Here is a 26,429-nt window from a genome sequence, read left to right on the forward strand (position 1 = left end):
TGAATACCACATAATATGGCTTTAAATGAATGTAATTTTAGTCCAAGCACTACTTAACTCTAATAGTAACTGTCCACTCAAGTTGGAGTATTAAATATGGCTATTAGATTTAGTTATTAGAGTTGATTACTTAGATGATTATTAAAGTTAATGAGCAGTTTTTTATGAGATTCATTGACTGTAATCATACTCCTCTCCTCTCATTTTCAGGCATTATTTTTCCCCTTCCATATTTTTTCTATCTATAATAAACAGGTCTTAAGAGATGGAATACTGTACCCTCATAACTTGTATGTGAAGATTTGATTGTCAGCTCAGTAGGTTATAGCATGGCTCTGAAAGTAGCGAATCACATTGGTTTAGAACTTCAACATCAGTAAGCCAGACACAAAAAGTATGTTATTTCTTTACAATGAAGCAGGTGAGAAAATGTAGCTTGATTAAATATGAACCCATCCCCTCTACTAGAGAAATAATACAAAGAAAAACTTTTAGAACAATAGCTGGACTGTGGCTTCTTTTATACAGACAGCAAATATATAAAATTACAGTGGAGAAGTTAATTTGGTATGTAAATATCCACATAATCACTTATGTTCAGGATCCATATAGCTGAACAACACCTAAATATATGGAACTCAAGTAAAATTAAGTAAACTGACAAATACAACCCAGTTCTACCTGTATGGTTGGTAAAAACACATAAGGTCAGGTGTTCGGATAATTCCTCTTTGTCTTGAAGATCACTATATCCAAAGTTGACAAGTCTAAGAACATAAAGGATAGGAATTTACAAATAAGTTCCCTCATAAAAGATGTGAGTAACCACTATAATTTATCCACATGTCTTGAGAAATTTAAGTAGACAACATGTCTTTTTGTTAAAATAAATAATTAAAATAATAATTTTTCAATCCTTAGTCCAGGAAGATCCCATACACTGCAGACAGCAACTAAGCCCATGTGCCACAAATACTGAGCTTCTGGTCTACAGCCCAGGAACCCCGACTCCTGAGCCCTCGTGCCACAACCACTGAAGCCTTCATGCCCCAGAGTCCATGCTCCACAAGAGAAGCCACCATAATGAGAAGCTACTAGAGGGTAGTCCCCGCTTGCCACAACTAGAGGAAAGCCCACACAGCAATGAAGACCCAACACAGCCAAAAAATAAATAAATAGAATTATTTTTTAAAAAACAGTAATTTTTTAAAATACATGGTACATAAATGGCAATAGGGAAAAGGATACACAATATTTCAACTTTTTTCTAATTTTAAAATAATGTTGATGCTACATTTCAAAATAAACAGAACTGAATATTCATATATGATAAAGCTAGTGAAATGTAGCATTTTGCAATTATCATTAATTCAGGAAGACTTTCATTTCTTCTGTGCACTTATGGCTTTAAGTCTATTTTTTCAAAAGTATCTCCTGTTTTTACTAAATGTAAAATAGTCTGGGGGGAAAAAAAAAGCAATAGACTCAGCTGAGCTATAAGTGGATTGACCTGAGACATCCTCTTTCATGGCAACAAGAAAAGGGTTCTGATGCTTCATTCTAAACATAGAGCTCTCTGACTCTGACTCTGAATCTTTTTATTGAATTACAGAGCACTTCCACATATCAAAAAAAAATGAAGATGCCCTGTAGAAATAAATGGCTAAGAAAATCAATATGATTGCCTTTACATGGAAAAACCCTGTGTTCATACTTGATAACATTGCTTATATTCCCTATAGAAACAGAAACAGAAAAGATAACAAACACTCCCTCACATAAACAGAACATCAAATTATCCTTTTAGCAGTATATCACAGATTATGTTTAAATATAATCATTCTGTCCAGAAGTGTCTATAAAAAATAATAATAATTTAGGAGTAACCTACTTGAATCCTGAGTCACTTAATGATATATCCAAGGGTGCTTCAAACTGTCAAAAAATCAGGTGATAACAAAGCAAAAGATGACATTAGTTAAGTGATAGTTCTGGAAACCAGAGCAAACCTGACGACACTGTGCTTACATAATGATGAAGAGGTCCTTTAACGAGCATTATCTTTAGAGGTTATTTCACAAATCTACATAGAGAAAGTCCACTGGGAATATTCTGGAGTCTACATAAATCACAAACTTGATGTATATTTACCAATCATAAATATACATCAAGATTTTGCTTCAGATTTGACTACTGTAGATGGGTTGTGTAATAAGTCAATTGGAAGGAGTAGGCTTTTATAGGACACAGATGACTGTGTAGGAAATGGTATCTTTAGAAAAAGAATGAGTGTGAGTCCAAAAAAGGGGGCGGGCAGGAGGAGTAAATGAAATTCTTATAATGGTATGATGTCAATCTGCATTAGATAGCAATATTAATCCTAGCCAGGAAGAATAATGTTCTGTCCATCACAGATAAAGATACTTATGACTCCTCACTACAATGATACTTCTCACTATACTCCAAATACTTTTCCAGGAGTGATTCTAGATTTTTACTAATTAAACTATATCCTCCCATCGACTTTAGACTCAATCCACCATCCTCACACATCCTTTTGGGTCAAATGACGTGTAATCACGTACTACTGACCACACCTACCACATACTGCTGCTGCTGCTGCTAAGTCACTTCAGTCGTGTCCGACGACCCCATAGACAGCAGCCCACCAGGCTCCCCCGTCCCTGGGATTCTCCAGGCAAGAATACTGGAGTGGGTTGCCATATACTACCTTCTAATAAATACTACCTCCTACAAACCCTCACTCGTTTCTTTATTGTGAAGCATTCAGTTAGCAGAAATTCCCTGTGTGTGCTCTTCTAATCACCTATATTAACTGCATCTACTATAAGGCTGAAGCTTTGAGCTGACAGAAACTATATTACTTGCTCATACAAGCTATTAATACATGATCGAGAATGCTAAAATGCTCTTTATGATAACTTTCATTAAAAAGGAGTAATGGTTAGTATAAGGGTTTCCCTTGTGACTCAGCTGATAAAGAATCCACCTGCAATGCGGGAGACCTGGGTTCGATCCCTGGGTTGGGAAGATCCCCTGGAGATCTTCCAGGGAAAGGCTACCCACTCCAATATTCTGGCCTGGAGAATGCCATGGACTGTGTAGTCCACAGGGTCATAGAGTCGGGTGTGACTGAGCGACTTTCACACAAATCACAAAATGGGTATAAAATTTCACCATATAGCCCAGTCATTTTCCGGACGTACCATTAAGTTAAAGTGCTCTTCAGCATAAAACTGGATGCATTTTAAGACACTCCTTGATTTCTAAAAGAGAAAACAAAGTAAGTAACAAAGGGGGAAAAAAAACACTAGAGAGAGAGAAAAGGAAGCAACAAAAAAGCAAACAGTAATGAAAATCTTCATTATTTGTAATAAACTTTGACTGCTCTCATCAATGAAAATGAAATAACTAATAAATTACAATAATGATAATTTCAAAATTAAAACACTCCCATAAAAAAGAGAGCCAGTGGACTAGTTTTTACCTTCAGATCAATATAGTATAATCTCTGCTCTGACATATCCCACTGAGCCCAAACAAAATCTTCGGCTATTCTCTCTCTTGGGAGATGGCCAGAATTTTTAATTACCTAAGGAGGCAAAGAGATTTTAGAAATAAATAACTATTTTAAAGGAGAACATATCTGGGTTTCATAGTTATTTTGAATATTCTATCTTTATAGTACATGTAAATATTTCCACAGTTAATTTTTAGTTGCCACCTACCTCCAACACATACACATGGAAACTCTTTCCAAAAAAAGATTTAAGGTATCATTTCATTACTTGCTCTTCACAACACTCTGCAATAAACTATTTTATTCTTGTTCTTAGTTAGACAGATAGGCTGGGGCTGTTGAAGCCAAGGCCACACCTATCACAAATCAACAGGTAGGCAAATAGAAGATTCAAAGTTTCCTGTTTTGGACATAACACACTCAAGTATCTGCAGTCTAGAGGGCTTTACTACCAAAGGTCGACTGTGAGGACAAGGGAATACTCAAGCCTAGGAGAGGGGAGTACTGGGCAACAATCCTAGATCTGCCATAAACACTTCATGTGGCTTTGGTCATAGTTCTTACCTGTCCACCTTCTACAATGAGTATGATGATACTGCCCATTTCTCAGCAATACTTATTCATCCTTTAAGATCCAGCTGAAGCACTGCCTCCTGTACAAAGCCCAATTTCACCTCCTAATATGAAGGCAAAGCTCCCCATCTCTGTATTTCTGTCACTTTGGCATGCTTCTATCACATTTATACTTTAATTAATGCTATAAGTCTACTCCAATGATTATGCACTCTTCTACAGCACCTTTATATTTTCAGTGACTTGACTGTTTCTAGTACGTAGTAGTACTCAAGAAATACTTGTCAACTAAAGGGAAAGGAAATAAGGTATGCAAGGGTAAATTGAAAGAAATGCTAAATGTAACACAAGGAATTCAGAGTTCATTTTCCTCAAAATGCTCAACAAGCAAAAGCTATACTGGAACAGGTAAGTAAAGAATGAAGACAAGTTGATGTAGGAGAATAAGGAAAAAAAGGGATGGACCTTTTTTTGATGGTCTGATGGACCATCAGAATGGTCCATATTTGTACCTAAACCCTCTCTAATCTCAAACAGGATTTCTCCCCTGAGGCTAAGTTGGAACTCAAGGGAGGCACAGGGCAAGCAGAATCATACACCTCTATTTCTGTTTGCCTGGTTCCATCACATTTGCTGGAAAAAGATCTAAGGGTACTTATCTGACTCTTAACTTTGGGAAACCCATCTTGTTTCCATCTGATGGCAACCAAGGTTCATATAGCAGTTCTTTCCTCTCCAGAGTTACCTCACCTGTGTGAGTCCACATTGTTGTGTTTCCTGAAAATGCTGGGATAAATATAATACCATCACTTTTATATAGGGATGTTAGGGTTGTTATAGGGGTTATAGGTTGTTATAGGTTGTTATAGGGATGTTAGCAGTGCCTCACAGAAGGGCACACGTGGATGAAGGTTTGCTGGGGCTGTATCATCTTGGCCAGGAGAATCTTTCCTGGGCTTCTGACAAGTGCCTCCTGGCCTCACTCTCCCAGCAATGTCTCTCACGACTCCCAACCCCTCTTCTCACCAGCAGTCCTCTGTCCATTCCCAGTTCCTGACTCCAATCTGTTTATTTAACTATCTCCAAATCCTCACTGATGGTTTTGGGATTTCGCACCTTGGTCGTTCCTCTCTGGCCTGACCATTTCCAACCACTGGCCTTATCTTTGCCCTCCCATCCATCTGGGGCTCAGAGCTTTAGTCACACACTTTCTCGTCATTTCCCAGCCAGGCGTCTTGATTTGAGGCTTTCGATCATAGATACACAATTAACAAATGCCATTTCTCATTTCAATTTTGTTCACAGAATTTAAAATTAAAATCAGAGAAAGAGTATTCTGATGTAGACCATTTAAATATTGAAGGAAATCATTTTAATATCAGTAACATCACAAAAACTGTCAAGAAAAAAGACAACCTAGCAAAAATATACACAAGAATATAACTAAACAATTTTCAGAAAAACAAATTCACATACCCAATAAGTGTAGAAAATGTTCAAACTCAACAATACTAAAGGAAATACAAACTCAAATAATAATGTTCAGTTCAGTTCAGTTCAGTCGCTCAGTAACAAACCTATCAAACTGGATTTTTTAAAAAGGGAAACACATCTATTATTGGTATGGATACAGGGAAAGGGTACTTTTATATTTTGCTTGCAAAACTAAATTGTTACAAGTCTTCTGGAAAGTAATCTGGCAAAATGTGTTGAAGTTTATTAAATGCATATAACCATCAACCCACTTATCCATCCCTGAGGGTTTAACTCAAAGAAACATGTGTACCAAACATGTAAAGTTAAAAACATTTGAAACGATTTGTAATGTAAACAAATAAAAGGGGGGAAAAGGCAATCAAGTGAATATACATCCACGGAAGAATGGTGACAAAATTGTGTACATCTATGCCAGGGACCATCTGCATTTCTGAGGACAATGCACTAAGCTACTCTAGGTTGCTCGGCAGTAACTCCACAAAGTTCAATAAGGAAAGAGTGAATAATAAACAAACCTCTGGGTGTATCAGGGTGGGGATGTGAGACACAGAGGTATGGAGAAAAGTATGAAAAGATACACAATACACATGGTTGTGAACAAAAGTTAGAGGTGAAGAGTCAAGGGGGTTGTGGAAAACAAGCAAAAAAGAAAAGAAAACTGAACTATATAGAACCTCAGTATATATGCTATGATCTCATTTATTATATGCATGCTTATGTATACACGTATACAAATTAAGAGAAATCGTATCTCTGTTTAGAAACCTACAGGGATACCCCTGATATGTTAAGCAAAAGCAAAGGCAGCAAATTAATATCTATACTATGAATCTATTTTAGTAAAAGCAACTGAATCCCAGTATCTGTGCATCGAACCCTGGGCGAGGTACAAAGCATGGAAGCATCACTCAAGGCTGTCATCAGTTATCTCAGGAGACTGATCGTGGTGGGGTGGGGGGTGGGGGTGGGCGGTGAGATAGATATGAAGGAGATAATCAACTCCTTTATATATCTTATATTATTTCACATGTTATAACAACCAATCTATAACTTGACACCAAATAAAGTAGAATGTTTCCATAACATTAATACATCCTTAATAGTCTAGAAATGCTACTCTTTATGGGAAAAAACTCTGAAGCAAAAGGAATTTCAAATATTTACCACTCGATTTCCATCTTCTTGGACAACTTGGATATGAAACTGTTCAATATCTTTAAAAAAAAGAAAACAAAGACAGCTTAACCTTCATGAAAAATATGAGTACTTTTTTTCACCCAACAGTTGTGAACTTTTTTTTAATATATAAAAGCAAAGCAGATTAAACAATTGGCTGAAAAATAGTACTATCACAGATGGCAATCTCACAAGAAAGGTTCAAAACAACAACCCACCTTTCTCCACCCTCCCTTTACAGTCTGTGTCAAGTCCAGCATTTACTCTGCTTCTCAATACCAACAACACATGAAGCATTTAACTCTGCTACTCCCCTGGGTTAGCTGAACAAATGTTTCCCTCCCCAATACCATCAGTCTTATATAGGGCTCATTTGGCAGGGTTTATCTTCAATTTCCAAATACCAAATACCTCTTTATATGAAAACATCATATAGAAAACTCATTATGCCAGATATTAGGGGGGGGTTATTTTTATAGGGGTCATTAACAGAACACTATAAACACCTTATTGATGTATAGATGGACCATTTTTCTCAGTAAGAAGTTTACATTGAGCCATATGTATCTTCTGTTGGTTCTAGTTACAAAGATGTGAGATACGTAATTGGGCAAGAGTATTGGAGAGGGCAATGGCAACTCACTCCAGTACTCTTGCCTGGAAAATCCCATAGACAGAGGAGCCTGGTAGGCTGAAGTCCATGGGGTTGCGAAGAGTCAGATACAACTCAGCGACTTCACTTTCACTTTTCACTTTCATGCACTGGAGAAGGAAATGGCAACCCACTCCAGTGTTCTTGCCTGGAGAATCCCAGGGACGGGGGAGCCTTGTGGGCTGCCGTCTATGGGGTCACACAGAGTTGGAAACGACTGATGCGACTTAGCAGCAGTAGCAGCATAGGAAGTGAACACAAACCAAATCTTCAGTCTTGTCCCTCCAATTACAAACCAGCTGCTTCACCTCATAACAAGAAAGACAGCTTCCTATATAAGATGCACCAGTGAATTTTGTCCTTTCTCTATCCCTCCTTCTACTTGAAATCATCATTAAAGGATGTCCCAATCTTATCTCCCTCTACCTGAATTTGACCAAGTCACTATGTATCCTCGAGTTCTGCCATGGATTTCTTCTAGCTTCTAATACCGTTCCCTCTGTCCATCCGATCCTCTCTCCTTACTTTATAGTTTCAACTGTGACAGACATCCTAAAGAAGGATGGGCTACAGAAGACAAAAATGACTGTTCTACAAGCATTCTACCATGTGCCAAACTGGAAATCCATATTTGCAGAAGCCCATCACATATGGAGACAGAGCCCAAGAGAACAACAAGTGAGGCAGAGAGAAAGTCCTTCCACAGGAGTCCTAGGTCTCCAATGGACATCAAAGTCAGTGGACTTTTGGATTGACGAGTGGACAGTTAGAAGCTTCCTCACATTCTATGCTTCACTAGGAGACATGCTGTTCATGAAGTCCCTATAGAAAACCTAAAGATATACTTACATTTCTCTTCTGAAAGCAGTAACAGATGATTCTTTGGTTGAGGGCAACTTTCAACATGTGGGTAGAGGAACTATAAAAAAGAAATTAAAGTCATAAGCAACTACCTTGCTTACACGATTATTTCAAAAGCTATGTTCAATTACTGTACTACTACATACCATAGAAGGGAATGAGAACCGCAAAATAGTTTAGGAAAATCACATTCATACACATACACTATAGATGGAAGCAAGGGAGGAAAAGGAACACTTTCAGGAGCTCGGTTTTGCAGGAGGGGATTGATGGCAGGTCCAACACAATTCCTTTAAACAGTAAGGCTAAATTGTAAGCCATTCCTAGGGATGGTGCTTTTTATTTGGAATATGTGATTCTGAAGTCAATCAAAAACAATATCAATAAACAACATTTGAACAGAAAGTTCCATTTCACAAGCACCAAAAAAAGAGTGATCGATAACAGTTTCTTATGCAGCTAAACCTAGTGTTTAATTTGAGACCCAAGTAAACAAACTCTCCACGACGACTTCCAAAGTCCCACATCCGAGAGACAAAGCACAACAGAACCAGGGACTTTCCAGGAAAGGACAGTGAGTCACAGTGTGGCATGTGGTGGAGGGTTTACCTCAAAGTATTCAACGACTGCCACTGGAAGAAAAGGCCTGATCCAGCCCTTCCTCCTCCTCTGTGCCTGCCCTTATTTGTCAGCCCACAGGACAAAGCGGGCAGCCAGAAACACAGGCCTGACACCATCAGCTGTGATACTGAGGGGAACCTGGCCATGGGATGACTCCAGTGACTTAAGTCCTTCATCATTATAAGAGTAACTATAAATCTGAAGTTTCACTTTGTAATATGAAAGACAGCTCACTAGGTCCACTGGCTAATTTTGGGTTTTCTCTCCAAACTTGAAAGCATAATAAAAGAACAGAACTTTTCAAGTCCCTGTTTTACAGCCTACAGCCTTTCTAAAGACTAGGGAAATTTCTGACAAAATATATTACACGGTATCCTAACTTTTCATAATGCCAAATTAGAATAGATCTCGTCAACTTTTAAAAAGATTTATCTTTTTTTTTTTTGTCCACACTGTTGGCATACAGGATCTTAGTTATCCAACCAGGAATTGTAGTTGTGCCCCTTGCAGTGGAAGCTTGGCATTTTAACCACTGGATCACCAGTGAAGTCCCTAGAATCGGTTAACTTTTAAAACTGCTTGTAGTCATTTCCCTTTGAGAAAAGCAAAGCATTAACTCTATACCATTCTTCACAGCAGGGCTTCCCCAATGGCTCAGAGGCAGGAGACCCAGGTTTGATCCCTGGGTAGGGAAGATCTTCTGGAGGAGGAAATGGCAACTCACTCCAGTATTCTTGCCTGGGAAAAAGCCCATGGGCAGAGGAGCCTTGCGGGCTACAGGCCACGGGATAGCAAAGAGTCGAACACGACCGAGCAAATAAGCACACACACATACCCGCATTCTTCACTGCAATTAACTCAAAACTGTAAAATAGAAAGAAATGCAAAATTCAGCTATGAGAAGAATATAGAACTTATTTCTGCTGATTTGTGAAACTGTGTACACCAAAAAGGATACTTTGTGTACTGGAGTTGCGGAGAAGCAATGATGAGTTTTCACACAGATAATGGAAGAGCAAATACCCAATGCCTCAAAATAAGGAGAAACTACAGATTTGGTGTTCCCTGGGTCTCCGGAGGTGACCAGGGCCCGCTGGCTTAGGGCTGTGACCTAAACTGATGATCAGTTCTAAACCTTTGCCTGGTCTCTGTGAGGCAATCACGATTTTAAAAGTTTCATTCAGGTGGTTGTTTTTCTTTCGAATTTGAGGCAACCCTGGAGCAAGGCCTACAAGTGAGAATATACATAAGGCAGGCTTCAGACACAGATCTACAAAAGCATGCAACGATTTTAGAGATTTTGTTTTGTTTGTTTTGTGAGTAGGAATCTATATAGACTATGTTGCTGCTGCTGCTGCTGCTGCTGCTAAGTCGCTTCAGTCGTGTCCTACTCTGTGCGACCCCACAGACGGCAGCCCACCAGGCTTCCCCGTCCTTGGGATTCTCCAGGCAAGAGCACTGGAGGCATTCTCCAGGCAATGGCACTAGGTTGCCATTTCCTTCTCCAATGCATGAAAGTGAAAAATGAAAGTGAAGTCGCTCAGTCATGTCTGACTCTAGCGACCCTATGGACTGCAGCCTACCAGGCTCCTCTGTCCATGGGATTCTCCAGGCAAAAGTACTGGAGTGGGGTGCCATTGCCTTCTCCGATATAGACTATGTTAGGAAAATAATTATTTTTGTAAATATTGAGCTGGATTGTGATCATTAATATTCACTGATGGAAGGTCATACTATAGGCATGTGGACGTGGACAGTGTGTAATTATCCAACGAACTATCTGGAAGGTACAATCATGCTGGTGGGGAACTCTACAAGGGTCCCAGACTGAGATCCGGACTCCGCTCACTACTGTCCTGAAGAAGTTTCTTCACGAAGGCTGCACAGGTAGAGGGAAAATGTACTACTGGAAATCATCATGGGTGTTTTGGAAAGAAAAAGGAAATAGATCACAGGGTAAGACCAAATTTTGTGGACAATGAATGGTGTTTCTCTAAAGGAGAGCAGAATGAAGAGAGGGTGAAGGTGGGGATTTGCCATGGGTGGAGGCTTGGAGGAGTTTATTTCTTCAGAGGCCTGAGCATGAGAGCACGGAGCAGGGCTTGGAACTGGATGGACCAAGATGAGTGTGGGTCTACTTCACATGGATGGGGGTGCAATCATGCACCTTGCATTTTTAATTTTTTTAATTAAGATAAAATGCACATAACAACATTCACTATTCACAGTTTTCACTATTAATAATACAATTTAATATCTTTAAAATATATTCAGAGTGTTATGCAACTGTATATTTGTAAAACCTTTTTCCTTCCTACACTCTGATTACCCATCCTTCAATAACATCATCATTGCCTACACAGCCCTGGATAAAAATGGTAAAGAAACCAAAAGAACATGCCAGAAAAGGGAAGTGTCCCACAGTCACCCCTGCACTGAGGACAGTGTAAATAAACAGAGTGGATTCCTGGGGGAGGGAATGTAGCTTAGAAGTTCCAGGCCAGGCCCTGTCTGGCAGCAAGCAGCGGCCCGGAGAGAAGCCAGGAGTGGTGGTGAAATGCACAGCCGGAAGGACTGGCTGACAGTGGCCAACCAGGCACATGAGAGACAGGCCGTTCTCCCAACACATACTGCCAGAGGGAGACCCAAGGTCAGAGGCTGAGGATAGGTAGGGTAGGGGGAGGCTACACGAGGTAATTGTTCATGCAACCCAGCAGGAACAAGGGTAATCGATTCTTGTTCTCAGTGATAGTTACCTTCCATCTGTGCCGGCATCAGTGCTTAATCGTTTTCAATTCTTTTTTGACTCCATGGACTGTAGTTCGCTAGGCTCCTCTGTCCATGGGATTCTCCAGGCAAGAATACTGGAGTGGGTAGCCATGCCCTTCTCCAGGGGATCTTCCCAACCCAGGGATCAAGCCCGACTCTCCTGCATTGCAGGCAGATTCTCTACTTTCTAAGCTACCGTGGAAGCCCTGTGTTCCATAAGGTCACCACAAACACTGAACTCTGAACCACTGTTCCCAAGGGAAATAGTGATACACGCTCCTATGAGCCTCTAGCTACAATATTTTTGTCAACAAAATAAAACAAAACTTGGTCTAATGTGTGTCCCTATTTAAAGACATTGTGGGACTTCCCTGGTGGTCCAGTGGCTATGACTCCGCACTCCCACTGTAGGGGGACCAGGTTTGATCCCTGGTCAGGGAACCAGGTCCCACATGTCGCAACTAAGAGTGTGCACGCTAAAAAGATTCCGTATGCTGCATCAATGATCAAAAGATTTGGCGTGCCACAACTAAAGATACTGTTGATTCGTTAGCAGTGAACTCAGTCAGCTGCACTATAATGCCTAAATGAAGTTTATCTAATGAACACACATATTTTCTCTGTAAAGTATATAGCAGCCTTTTTGCACTTAGAAACATGAAACACTACTTCAGCAATACACTTGGAGGACATTTTAAACATGAAATCAACTGCCAAAGAGTGAAAAACATGGCATTAAGTTGACTATGAAAACAATGTTTGTTTATAGTCTGAGAACTGACTCTGAAAGGCAGGGTCACCTTGTTCTACCTCAGCTGGGAACATGTACATTGGGTGACAAATTTTCACGTGTCTACCAATGACCGATTTGGGGGTTGCAAATGAATTTTAGTGGGTAGCAGAATTTGCAAATTCTATGTGCAAGCAATGAGGATTGACTATATCTAAGTCTATTTGTGTTATACACACAGTGCTTCTGCATCAGTGCATGGAGTTGAGAAATTCAGGGATTAATTATGTCATTTAAACACAGGCATTTAACCTGTCAACTCTATGAAACATTAGATAAGCCATTTTCAAAGTTCCTTTCAATGTGTTTTGATATTCAATATTTTATCATGTAAAAACATCTATTATATCAAACAACCATGATGTAATAGAGACAGAGAGCTAGGTTTGAATTTTGATTTCCATGTTTGTGAGGGAAGAGGTGTTCATTCCAGCCATACCCATTCACTGGATTATTCTGAGGATTATATGTGATAATGTGTATGAAAACACTTTTAACACCACTGTCTCTAGGTTTCATGCCTTTTGATTAAAGAGATCACTTACCTGTACCCAAATATAGCTATCCACTGCTTTTAGAACCTTCACATTGTTAATGGGGTGGATCTCGACCAACAAAGTTAAACACTTTGATCCTATAAAGTAAAGGATGCTTTTAATAGTAGCAAAGCCCAGAATATTACACATTACTCTTCCACATAGGCCTGAACTTTGAAAATGTAAAATGCATTACTTACTGTATTAGTTACTCCACAAACAAAAGCAGTTATGTTAAAATTGAGACTTCTTAAAACCGCAAAAAAAAAAAAACCCCCAAAAAACGCAAATAGATACAGAAAACATCATAAAGGAGGAGTCAATGTACATGGAGTGAGAAACACGTTCCCACCCATTTCTCAGCTATTTTTACCATCACTTCACAGGCCCTCTCAGCTTTTAAGTCTAAATAAATACATCTCAGTTCAGTGTCACTACAATTCTGTAGCACAATGGCAAATACTGTTTGTGTAGGAAAATATAAAGATTTCTGATGAATGAATGTGTTAGGGTTGACAGCAACTAGCACAGGGACTGGGCTTCCCTCAGGAAGGCTGGAGCTGCATGGATAAAGACTCACTTATTTCCTTAGTGTCACATCTGAGCAAATGTCGTTAAAGATAGTAATTAGGAGGAAGTTTTGGACACAGGCTAGAATGGGGTTACCACAGATATTCAAAGTTAGACCAAGAGTTTCCCTTCTCAGAAAAGGAGTTGCCTTATATTTGAGTTCTTATAACAGCTCTAATATTCTCATGTGGTTCCTCAATGACTTGACTTTGAGTAATCATTTACAATTTGGGGATGGTACAGCAGCCTGGAATTGAATCAATGCCAGTTTTCACTATTTAAGAAAACAACCTAACAGTATTGCTTTATGTCAAGAAAAAAAAAATGTAAAGAATATAAAATATTTTCTGGGATATTGCCTCACATTTTCAAGAACTGGATATTTCTATAAAAATACCTTTTAGAGTTTACTGAAAGCAAAACAGTGAGTGAGTTATTATATGGGGTCACAAATACACAACAACAAAATAAAATCAAAAGCAAATGTTGTTTGGTCGATGGGTACTTAGAATTAAAATTCCAGTGACAGGTCATTCACGATTCAAAAGGGCTATATACTTCTAATAACTGAGACAAGGTAAAGTGAGATGCCTAGGGAGTCTGCTTGATGGCTCAAAAAAATGGCTCTAAGAATAAGAAATATTGATGTCAAAGATACTTGTGAAGAAAAATAGACTGTGAAATGTGGGAATGACAAAAAAAAAAAAAGCAATTTTCCTTATTGTCTTAAGTATATATAACTAATTTAATACAGTAAATAGTACAAGTTGATGTTTGACTATTTCATCTCTTGCCCAAAAAGTTTATAGATTCCAACTAGGGGAAAAATCTTTTTAGGGGGCAGGCGGGGGAATATTCTCATTGGAAAAATAACAAATCACCTATATTCAGCTTTTTTGTCAATGAATCTGTTCCCAGATGAGATTATCAGCTAATTTCACTTACCTTTAAAATGCGAGGCTTATCGAGGGCAGGGCAAAATTCATCTTCCTACACTAATTTTTCATTTCTTTAGGGCAGCTCAGATGCTTAATATAAGTAGCTTAATGAAAAGAGTAATTGGACAAACAGAAATGTCTCTCGATAACATACCATGTGCTTTCATAGTGTAACGGGAAGCACTCTGGAATAGGATACTAGAGATATCAATTCTAGTTTAAAATCTGTCGCTAACCTGATATTTATACTTCAATAAATCACGAAGCTTTCCTAGGCCTTGGTGCTTTGTTTTTAGTTTATTTTTGCTTTTTTTTTTTGGCCATACTGAGTGCAGCTTGCAGGATCTTAGTTTCCCAACCAGGGAATGAACCCGGGCCCCAGCAGTGAAAGAGCCAAGTCCTAACCACTGGACTGCCAGGGAATTGCCAGTGTTTTGTTATTTAAAAAATAAAGTGAAGAACTACAGAATCAGATTATTTCTACAATCACTTTTAGCCCTAAAATCCACAGTGATTCCATTACGTGCTTAAAGTTGTCTTAACAATTCAGAGAATCCAGGTATCAATGGAGCCTGGAAGTACATCACTGAAAGGCAAGACAGACCCGGCAGGACACCAAAGCTGTAGGGAGTAGAGCAGCAGGCCCAAAAGGGACAGCTGGATGGACCTCAAGGTGTTATGCTAAGTGAAGTAAGTCATACTAAGAGTGAAATAATGCCATTTGCAGCAATATGGATGGACCTAATGAAGTTAAGTCAGAGAAAGACAAATATCAAGATATCATTTATACATGGAATCTAAAAAAATATATACCAATGAACTTATTTATATAACAGACACAGACTCACAGACATAGAAAACAAACTTTACTAAAAGGGGAAAGGGTTAGGGAAGGATAAATTAGGAGTTGGGATTAACAGATATGCACTACTATATATAAAATAGATAACAAGTTCTTAGTGTTGAGCACAGGGAACTATATTCAATACCTTGTAATAAACCATAATAGAAAAGAATCTGAAAAGAAAAATACATATGTGTGTAACTGAATCACTTTTCTGTACACCAGAAACTAACACAATATAGTAAATCAACTAAAATAAAAGACAAATACCATATGATCTCTTTTATATGTGGAATCTAAAAACCAAATCAAACCAAAACCAAAACCAGGTTTATAGATACAGAGAACAGATCGGTGGTTGCAGGAGGCAGAGGGTAGGAGGTAAGGGGAGAAATGAGTGAATATTTTTGCTTTGTTTAAACTGAATTTAAATTAAAAAAAGAAAAAAAGCACAAGGATAGGCATGGCACAGGGAGGGTGAAGAATGAGAAAAAGAAAGAACCTGGTCTGATGCAGGTAAAGGTACATATTGCAAAATAGTGAAAAGCTTGGAAGAATTCAGTCAAGTCTGGTTGTTTAGAAGCTCTGGTTATTAGAACTTTGCAATTAAAGCAGCCCCATGGAGCATCTGCAGCACTTAACTGACCACAAAGGCTCCTGGGGTCCTGGAGCAGCAGTGGGGCCCACGACACTGCCCACAGGGACCTGCTATGCCTTAGGGAAAATGTCATACCCCAGGAAGGGTGAGAGGGGCAGCTGGGCCTGGCTTCCTGCGTAAAACCATTTCCCAAATGAAACAAGTTTGCATGGCCTTGGTCAAGAAGAGAAGCACTGCTGACAAAAATTTTGTCATAAAGTTTGTAGACCAAGGAACTCTATCTTGCTTATATGAGATACATTATAGTCTGTCTCATTTGCAATGGAAAAATCTCATGATAAGCAACAGTGTTAACACCTTGAGGCAAACTACATTTTATAATCAACTGGCTTATCAAGTTATTCACAAACAAAAAATCAGCCTTCAGCAAAAGGAAAATATTTACATAATATTTGTTCAAAGGACTAATCATTAAAACAGATCCTATAGTACTTTCTGGTCACACAATTTCTGAAATTGTAGCTGAACAAAAGACCTCCTAAGGGCTTCCATGATCTGTCTGCAACTCACGTTCATTTCCTGCTGGCCTTATTTCCCACCACTCTGCCCTTGTTCACTCCAGTCCAGCCTCACTGACCTCACTATCCTGGAACAGCCAGGGAGTCTACCAAGCACTCTGGCCTCAGGGCCTTCATGCTGGCTGTTCCTTCTGCCAGAAATGCGCTTCCCCATGCTGCCGCTGCTTAGTTGCTTCAGTGGTGTCTGACTCTGCGACCCTATGGACTGCAGCCTGCCAGGCTCCTCTGTCCATGGGATTCTCTAGGCAAGAGTAGGTTGCCATACCCTCCTCCAGGGGATCTTCCTGACCCAGGGATCAAACCTGGGTCTCTTGCATTGCATAGATGCATGCTTGCTGCCCCCCTCCTTTCAGGTCTCTGTTTAAAAACTCCTAGGATCATCCCTCAAACTATCTGGGCTCAAATACTAACCTCTTCCCGACCTTTGGTACCAGCTTCTTTCTGCCTGTAGCACCTGTTTAGTCTGCAGGTGCTAACTGCCTTTTTTTAATATTTTTGTTATTCACTGTTATATTATTTTCTGTACTTTCTTGTTTACTTGGAAAAAATGCAAAGAACATGCCTGACATGACCTTTGCCTTTGTATTCTGAGATAAAGCTATTTGTAAATATGCTTGCAGTTTGACTTAGTAGTTCAATAAATCTTCATCTATCAAGTACTAAAAAGTATAATTTCATTACCTGGTTGAAGCTCATTACTCCTTCCTTCTTTAGCAGCTTGAACTAAACTTGTAGCTAATGGAAAAAGAAAAAAAAAATCCATTAGCAAACAATCTATGCAATGGCTTGTTAAAGTTTACCAGATAATACCCAGAATCAGTGAGGGCTCAAAGGATCTGTCAGTGGATGATCAAAGTAAAATACAAAGCACCCTTTATTGTAGGTAGACTCTACAGATTCTTTATTTCAAATCTTATCTCTAAAGTACATCTTTTCCCAGAATAATCAACTATGGTAAAAATTCAATACTTTGAAACTCAAAAAATATAGCTTAGTTCTCGACTTGTAGCAATAAAAGAGTTCAACTTACCCAGCAAAGTTTTCTCCTTGTTGACTGAGCAACTGACAACTTGCAAATCTTTCTCAAATGTATAGAGATGCTATTAAAACAGAAGTATTTTTTAATTTGGAGTTTCATGTTAAATAACAATTTTATGAATGCAAATCCCCACTCAGCTCTTTAGCAAGTATCACTGTGGCAAGCATTTTATTAAAGGACCACCAATGAACCAGTTTATCTATACTGAGAAGTTTCAGATTATTTTTTAAGAAAAAAGTTTGCTATTGTAGGCCATGTTTGGCACTGAAATTTAACCAGGAGACAACACAGTGTAGTGGTTAAAAGCACAGACCTTGAAGTCAAGCTAGACCCAGGCTCAAATCCTAATTCTGTCACTTGCTAGCTGTGTGACTTTGGATGAATTACTCAACCATTTTATCCTCCCATCAGCAAAATAGGAATCATGTTACTACCTATCTTGGGAGATTCTTAGAAGTGCTAAGTTAAATAATCCATGTGAGAATACTTACTACAATGTCTGCCACACATAATAAGCACTCAAGGGTGAGCAATTAGGATTATGAAGGCAAGTTAGCATTTTAATCAAATTACATAACTATGACATCATTAACTATGCCTAAGTGACTGTCACAAGTGCATCTCCTAAAGGATGCCCATATTTAGAACACTGGCAAAGTAATCTGCTATTTTTATTTAACCTGTATTTTATTTTCTTACTGTTTAAATGTTGCAAGATTCTATTTCCTGGAATATCAAAGAAAATTAAAACGGTCATGCAGAAGGAGGATGTGAGATGCAGACTGAGGAAATGGAGACAATCACAGTTATATTAAGCAAACTCTCTTAAAACATATTCAGGGTATAAGGAAAGATAGAATCTTAGACTTCAGGAGAGAATAAGTTAAGAGAAACAGTGACTAGCAGAACTATTACGAAGGTAAATAGTACTTGCAGACTAACAAAGCACTGAAAACATACTAGAATGCAATGGCCAAAAGTTGATAAAAAGAAGTCAGGAAAAGTAAACTTGAGTTAATAAGATAGCTCTGAATTCATGTGACAAATTATGGTTTCCTTTATTCTTGCTCTGAGGGATTCTTATTTATAAGTAAGAAGAGGCATGAATGTATATACTTAATTGTAACTGCTTCATCCTTTTAATTATGTAGTAACACACATAGTCTAATAAGTGTTTAAAACATGCAAACACTACCAAACAAAAAGTCTAAGTTCTCCATTATATTCACCCTATCCCAAACCCTTTTGAAAAAGAAACATTTTGTAATTTACTCTGTAGTCTTTCAGATCATTCAAAATGAGTTTTTAATATATTCACACACATATATATTATGTTATTTTCTTGCAAGTTTTTTATAAAACATAAATGGAATGCATTATCCTGGCAACTTGCTTTTTCATGTAATAATGTGTTTTGGAATGACTGTGACAGTGTACATTTATAGACTTCTCAGTCTCTTGATATTTACAAATTATTTTTACATAGACACAAAGGGACCTCCTCCCACTTGCCTCAAGAATTAGACAAGCCTGTCACATTAACCAATGTCTTATGTGAGCTGTCTGAGGAAAGATTAAGAAAAAGAAGCTGGTTCTACAACTGGATCTTTGAGAAGTAATGAGAAGAAAATCAGTGAAGTTCTGCAGAAGCAGAACTCAGAGGTCATTCTGACATTCTAAGCTTCTGGGAAACACACATCCTAGGGAGGCCACTGGACTTCCTACATTCCTACAGAATACTGGATAATTGGTTTGAACCTGTTCAGCTTAAATCTCAAAGGACTAAAAGACTACAGTTGACATTTGGTCCAGGAGTCCTCACATGTTGTTTTTTTTTTTTAAAGATAGTATAAAAGGACAAGAGAAGGAAGACAAAGAAATATAAAATAAATTTGTATCTTAAAAAAAGGAAAACCAAAGGCAGTAAAGTAACTGAAAACTAATGTATAATTTATGGTGATTTTTACCTCATTTTGTTTGGTTTGGTAATCATACAATCCAAAGAAGACATTTCCCTTATTGTCCTGAAAAGAAAAAATTAACTAGATGTTTATTAAAGGTCATTGTTTAGGAATTTACTAGTTTTAAAAGAAATCTGCAATAATTCAACCAGTATTAGCAATAAGCACTCTAAAGGTAGCCTGCTGTGCATGTCAGAGAAGGACTGAACACGTTTCCGATGGCAACACAGGTCAAGCGGTGAAAGGGAACCATGAACACACAGCTCAGTGAGTTTGAGGGAGCCTGTCTACAGGACACAGCATAGTGAAGGAGCAAATCTTTTTCTACTTTCATTTATTTCTGTAAAAGAATATGAATGATGGATACTGAAAGTAGGTAGAATAAGTCCATGATAGTCTTAGAAGTAAAACTTCTTTGCAAATAGATGGCAAAACAATGGAAAACAGGGACAGATTTTATTTTCTTGGGCTCCAAAATCACTGTGAATGGTGACTGCAGCCATGAAATAAAAAGATGCTTGCTCCTTGGAAGAAAAGCTATAACAAGTCAAGACAGTGTATTAAAAAGCAGAGACATTACTTTGCTGACAAAGGTCTGTACAGTCAAAGCTATGGTTTTTCCAGTTGTCATGTACAGATGTGAGAGCTGGACAATAATAAAGGCTGAGCACCGAAGAATTGATGCCTTCAAACTGTGGTGTTGGAGAAGACTCTTGAGAGCCCCTTGGACTGAAAGGAGATCAAAACCAGTCAATCCTAAAAGAAATCAACCCTGAATATTCATTGGGAAGACTGATGTTGAAGCTGAAGCTCCAATACTCTGGCCACCTGATGAGAAGAACTGACTTATTAGAAAAGACCCTGATGCCGGGAAAGACTGAAGGCAGGAAGAGAAGGGGATGGCAGAGGATGAGATGGTTGGATGGCATTACCAACTCAATGGACATGAGTTTGAGCAAACTCTGGGAGATGGCAAAAGACAGGGAAGCTTGGCAAAGAGTCAGACATGACTAAGCGACTGAACAACAACCAAAAACTTCATGAATCATAGAATTCCTTGAATGTAGCATCCTCATGGATACAACTTAAAATAACTTCTTTAAGCAAAAAAAGTACAGTAATACAACTTGCAAAGCAAACTGGCCACCAATTATTCTTTCATGTTTCACTATTACGGTAAAATTATCCACGAAGTTAAATTTTCTTTCCTTAGAACAGTTAACATTGAAAACACACTGTTAAATAATAATGCCTCAAAACCCTGAGTATACAGAAATCTGAACAGATGATGTACAGTAATAATATTTAATGTTTTCTCAAAGATAAAAACTTAACATATTGATTAAGTTTAAATATCTCTTACTTGGCATTTTTCCTCTAGAGGATGAAACTGTTCATTTATTCAAAACCTTTGAGCACTGTATCAGACATTGGGTATAGTTTTATTTTATTTAAAAAAGAAAAAATATTACATAAGACTGAATTTCAATTACCCTATTCAATCTCACAAAATAAAAAAAAAGTCATATGTTAAAGATTAAATGCCAACAAGTCTTATTCACTATACCTTCTAAAGATAAAGCATAAAAGTCTGTTGAAAAAAAATACATATATATATAAATGGTTAAAGAGTAAATTTTATGTTAAGTATATGTGTGTGTGCTTAGCTGCTCTTTGTGTTCAATGCTTTGTGATCCCATGACTGCTTTGCTCCTTTATCCATGGAGATTCTCCAGGCAAGAATACTGGAGTGGGTTGTCATACCCTCCTCGTGTTATGTATATTCTACCTCAATTTAAAAAAGAATATAGACTTACCTTATAGGTATAAATAATATTTCTGTTTCGTTCAACATTTAGTACACGTAAGCACTCATAATTGTTTTCTAAAACACCTAAAACAGAAATAATCATAAATTAATATCTAGAAGGAGATGTTTAAAAACATATCTAACAATGGTGAATGGAACTGTTTCCTTAATTTCTCTTTCTATTTTCTCATTATTAGTGTATAGGAATGCAAGGGATTTCTGTGTGTTGATTTTATATCCTGCAACTTTACTATATTCATTGATTAGCTCTAGTAATTTTATGGTGGAGTCTTTAGGGTTTTCTATGTAGAGGATCATGTCATCTGCAAACAGTGAGAGTTTGACTTCTTTTCCAATTTGGATTCCATTCACCATTGCAACGAAAAGAATAAAATACTTAAGAATATATCTACCTAAAGAAACTAAAGACCTATATATAGAAAACTATAAAACACTGATGAAAGAAATCAAAGAGGACACTAATAGATGGAGAAATATACCATGTTCATGGATCGGAAGAATCAATATAGTGAAAATGAGTATACTACCCAAAACAATCTATAGATTCAATGCAATCCCTATCAAGCTACCAATGGTATTTTTCACAGAGCTAGAACAAATAATTTCACAATTTGTATGGAAATACAAAAAAGCTCGAATAGCCAAAGCGATCTTGAGAAAGAAGAATGGAACTGGAGGAATCAACCTGCCTGACTTCAGCCTCTACTACAAAGCCACAGTCATCAAGACAGTATGGTACTGGCACAAAGACAGAAATATAGATCAGTGGAACAAAATAGAAAGCCCAGAGATAAACCCACACACCTATGGACACCTTATCTTTGACAAAGGAGGCAAAAATATACAGTGGAGAAAAGACAATCTCTTTAACAAGTGGTGCTGGGAAAACTGGTCAACCACTTGTAAAAGAATGAAACTAGAACACTTTCTAACACCTTACACAAAAATAAATTCAAAATGGATTAAAGATCTAAACGTAAGACCAGAAACTATAAAAATCTTAGAGGAGAACATAGGCAAAACACTCTCCGACATACATCACAGCAGGATCCTCTATGATCCACCTCCCAGAATACTGGAAATAAAAGCAAAAATAAAGAAATGGGACCTAATTAAAATTAAAAGCTTCCGCACAACAAAAGAAACTATAAGCAAGGTGAAAAGACAGCCTTCAGAATGGGAGAAAATAATAGCAAATGAAGCAACTGACAACTAATCTCAAAAATATATAAGCAACTCCTGCAGCTCAATTCCAGAAAAATAAATGACCCAATCAAAAAATGGGCCAAAGATCTAAATAGACATTTCTCCAAAGAAGACATACAGATGGCTAACAAACACATGAAAAGATGCTCAACATCACTTATTATCAGAGAAATGCAAATCAAAACCACTATGAGGTACCATTTCACACCAGTCAGAATGGCTGCGATCCAAAAGTCTACAAGCAATAAATGCTGGAGAGGGTGTGGAGAAAAGGGAACCCTCTTACACTGTTGGTGGGAATGCAAACTAGTACAGCCACTATGGAGAACAGTGTGGAGATTCCTTAAAATACTGGAAATAGAACTGCCATACAACCCAGCAATCCCACTGCTGGGCATACACATCGAGGAAACCAGAATTGAAAGAGACACGTGTACCCCAATGTTCATCGCAGCACTGTTTATAATAGCCAGGCCATGGAAGCAACCTAGATGTCCATCAGCAGATGAATGGATAAGAAAGCTGTGGTACATATACACAATGGAATATTACTCAGCCATTAAAAAGAATACATTTGAATCAGTTTTAATGAGGTGGATGAAACTGGAGCCTATTATACAGAGTGAAGTAAGCCAGAAGGAAAAACACCAATATAGTATACTAACGCATACATAAGGAATTTAGAAAGATGGTAACGACAACCTTGTATGTGAGACAGCAAAAGAGACACAGATGTATAGAACAGTCTTTTGGACTCTGTGGGAGAGGGAGGTGGGGGATGATTTGGGACAATGGCATTAAAACATATATAATATCATATAAGAAAAAAAATAATAAAATTAAAAAATTAAAAAAAAACATATCTAACAAAAATATATTTGCATTAGATTTTAAAAGCCAAATACAAAAGAACACTGATAATTCCCTCATATAGAGCTTAAAAACAGGCAAAGCTAATCTATTTTACTGGAGATCAGATTAGTAATGACCTTTAAGGAAGAGGAAAGTAGTGATTATCAAGTATCTCAAGGAAATCTTGCTAATGGAAGTGTACATTGGACAAAACTAGCAGAATCTACTAAGGCTGAATATATATGGCTCAACAATTGTCTGTGTACTTATATCTCATCAGAAGTATATACATAATTTGGCAAATGACACATATGAAATATACAGCACTATGATTCATAATAGCCAAAACTGGAAACCCAAAATATTCATCAAGCAAAGAACTAATAAATCATGATATATTCAAACAATGGAATGTTATGTAACAATAAGAATTAATTAACTTGCTATAAAATACATACATACATAAATAATTGAGTAAAGGAAACTCATATTTTCATTCCTCCCCAAAAGGCACAAACTGTATGATTTAATTTATACACAAGTTTCAAAAACTGGCAAAAAGAATCTATGGTGCTAGATGAATGACAGCTGAAAAGGAATATGAAGGGGATCTTTGGGGTTCTATTAATGTTCTCCTTCCTGCTCTGAGTGCTGGTTCCACGGAGGTGCCTTACTTTGTGACAATTAACTGACCTGTGCTCTGTGATCTGTATACTTTTCTGTATGAAGGCCATCTTCAATGACAGATATAAAGATTGTTTACACAAAACATTTAACTTGTAAGTTAACTGATCATCACCTTTCTTCTAAAATTTTAGGATATTCCTCTGAATTCTACAGTTAAAGGATTTAAACACTGGTTAGAAACAGCATCAATAATTATCATCATTAATCAGAGAGAAATGCATATTTCCCCAATTTCCTCAAAATAAATTGCTTAAACTTGACTCATCTTCCCCACACAAGAATAGTGTTTTTGATGTTAAAATATCATGTTGATTATGACAAATACCAATATTCAGAAAAAAAATATGCAAAATACCCTATAAATCAGAGCAAACTTCAGCCTGTATTCCTGATTAAAAAGGAAAAATCAAGATACAAAATCAGGATAATTGGTGAGCTCAATCCCTGCACTGGAGCTGGCAGTGGGAAACATTTAGAAAGGCAAAGAGCAGGTTCACTGAGAACCCAGGAATCATCCTGCAATCTCTCTTCCAAACTCTTTACAGAAAGAAACTACGTGGATTGTCTGCAGACAAGGCAAAGGGAGGGGCAAGTGTTGCTTATATATGTGTATATACAACTTTCAATGTCTAGTGAGGTATCAGAAACACTTCTCAAGGATTAAAAAAAAATAATCCCTTGGTCTCTTAGGATAATAGTATGATTCAGTTGGCTTACTGCTGAATAGCAAAGAAAAGGTAAACAGAATGAACTGTTTCCTCTATCATACTTATAATAGGAAAATGGGTAATTACTGAAAAATCCTTTAAGGTAGATTTTGCAGACATCTAAAGAGAATTTCTGTGAGTTATTTTTCATCCTGCATATGACTCAAAACTCCTGGAATGTAATGTGTCAATATTTTGCAAAGTATTTTTTTTTTCTTTCCAGATTATAAGGATGCTGGGACTTTCTCAAAAGTACACTTAAAAGGTTTTAACTAAGATAAGAAACTCCTTTATAAGAATCTTGCTAAGAAAATCCAATTTCCTTGCAAAAGCACACCTATTTTCAAATCACTATAATATTAAGAGAAAAAAAAAGTCTTCAACAAGTGCAGATTACAAATGATATATGCTTATTCCATTAACTCAGGGGTTCTCAAGGCTGGTTGTGTCAGAATCATCAGGGGAAATTTTGAAAGAACATGGATTCCCAAATCCTGCCCCCAAATATTCTGATTTTTTTGAGCTGGTAAAGGTCCTGCTCTCTCCTGTGTGTGTTTTTAAGTTCGCTTTGTTACTCCAATGGGCAGCCAGAACTGAGAACCACTGAAGTACATATTTACAATATACATTAAACAATATTTATTAGACAGCACAATTATAACCAGCTTACAATGTAATCATTACATACAGATTTGAAGGAAATAATAAAAATTATGCCTTCATGGGTCTATTAGGGAGCAATGATTGCAGTCTTAAATAATTCTGCAGTTAAGCACATGGTTCTCATCTCTATGACATTTGCATTAGATAAATTTGGTAATACTGGAAATCCAGACACTGGCATCTCACCACACACTATAAACCTGCTAGCCCTTCCTCTTCAGATTAGCTGCTCATGGTTTAGACACACCCTTTTAAAAGACTTATTCAATAACCTCTTTGCTTATTCATTCTGACTATTCTCCCACAGTTCATCATTGGAAAGTCCAGGAGGAAGTTTAGCAATTTCAAATGAGGAAATGTGGTTTAGTTTTACAGTTAGTTAAATCAGAGTTCATGAAGAAAAAATGTAGCATTTTGATAGTTACTTGCATAAAAGTAAATCTATTATAAAAAAAAATAAGTAGATACTAAGGGTGTTGGCAAAGTTACAGCTCATGTGAAATTTAAGCTGGTTTGCCACATAGTCTCATCCAGCTCAGTGTATTCTGTGCTAAACACCAGTGATTTCACTTTAAAAGAAGATGTTTACCAAGTATGCAGATTTGGTCTCCAACTGCTATGAAATAAGATAAATCTCATATAAAAGTATTTCTTTTCTTTCTAATGACTATTGGAGCATGGGGAGTCTCACAGCCTTATACAAAAATTTGAACTAGTTTCTAAAACACAGATCAAGGAGTGTTAAAATATGATTATACCTATGACATTTCTATTCTGTAAATAATTCACATAAATCCTCCTGCTCAACATGACTAGGTGCTATAATTCCTAAACTTATGAAGTAAACATCATTATGTGATTTATATTTCATATTCTGGATAAAATGAGGAAAATCAAGGGTGGGGTGATGAAGCCAGAAAGAGAAGAGACTCAGAAAAG

The 26,429-nt window shown here is 37.4% G+C and overlaps 1 protein-coding gene across 4 annotated transcripts in view; it reads right to left on the reverse strand.

Annotated features, from left to right (window-relative positions):
- The window catches only part of GSAP (gamma-secretase activating protein), a 101,108-nt gene that overhangs the window by 68,996 nt on the left and 5,683 nt on the right, over positions 1–26,429 (reverse strand). For 2 of the 4 annotated variants that reach the window (XM_027539759.1, XM_027539760.1), the window contains exons 2-12: positions 21,362–21,438; positions 19,551–19,607; positions 17,575–17,644; positions 17,226–17,279; positions 13,026–13,114; positions 8,289–8,358; positions 6,776–6,825; positions 3,509–3,613; positions 3,228–3,287; positions 1,892–1,935; positions 682–767 (exon numbers count right to left, since the gene is read on the reverse strand). In XM_027539759.1, coding sequence (XP_027395560.1) covers positions 682–767; positions 1,892–1,935; positions 3,228–3,287; positions 3,509–3,613; positions 6,776–6,825; positions 8,289–8,358; positions 13,026–13,114; positions 17,226–17,279; positions 17,575–17,644; positions 19,551–19,607; positions 21,362–21,438 — 762 coding nt within the window. Of the gene's footprint in view, positions 1–681; positions 768–1,891; positions 1,936–3,227; positions 3,288–3,508; positions 3,614–6,775; positions 6,826–8,288; positions 8,359–13,025; positions 13,115–17,225; positions 17,280–17,574; positions 17,645–19,550; positions 19,608–21,361; positions 21,439–26,429 lie in introns of those variants that run through there. The other 2 variants (XM_027539761.1, XM_027539762.1) reach the window with 2 other exon arrangements.

This window comes from Bos indicus x Bos taurus, chromosome 4 (genome assembly GCF_003369695.1).
Source record: "Bos indicus x Bos taurus breed Angus x Brahman F1 hybrid chromosome 4, Bos_hybrid_MaternalHap_v2.0, whole genome shotgun sequence".
Lineage (NCBI taxonomy): Eukaryota > Metazoa > Chordata > Mammalia > Artiodactyla > Bovidae > Bos > Bos indicus x Bos taurus.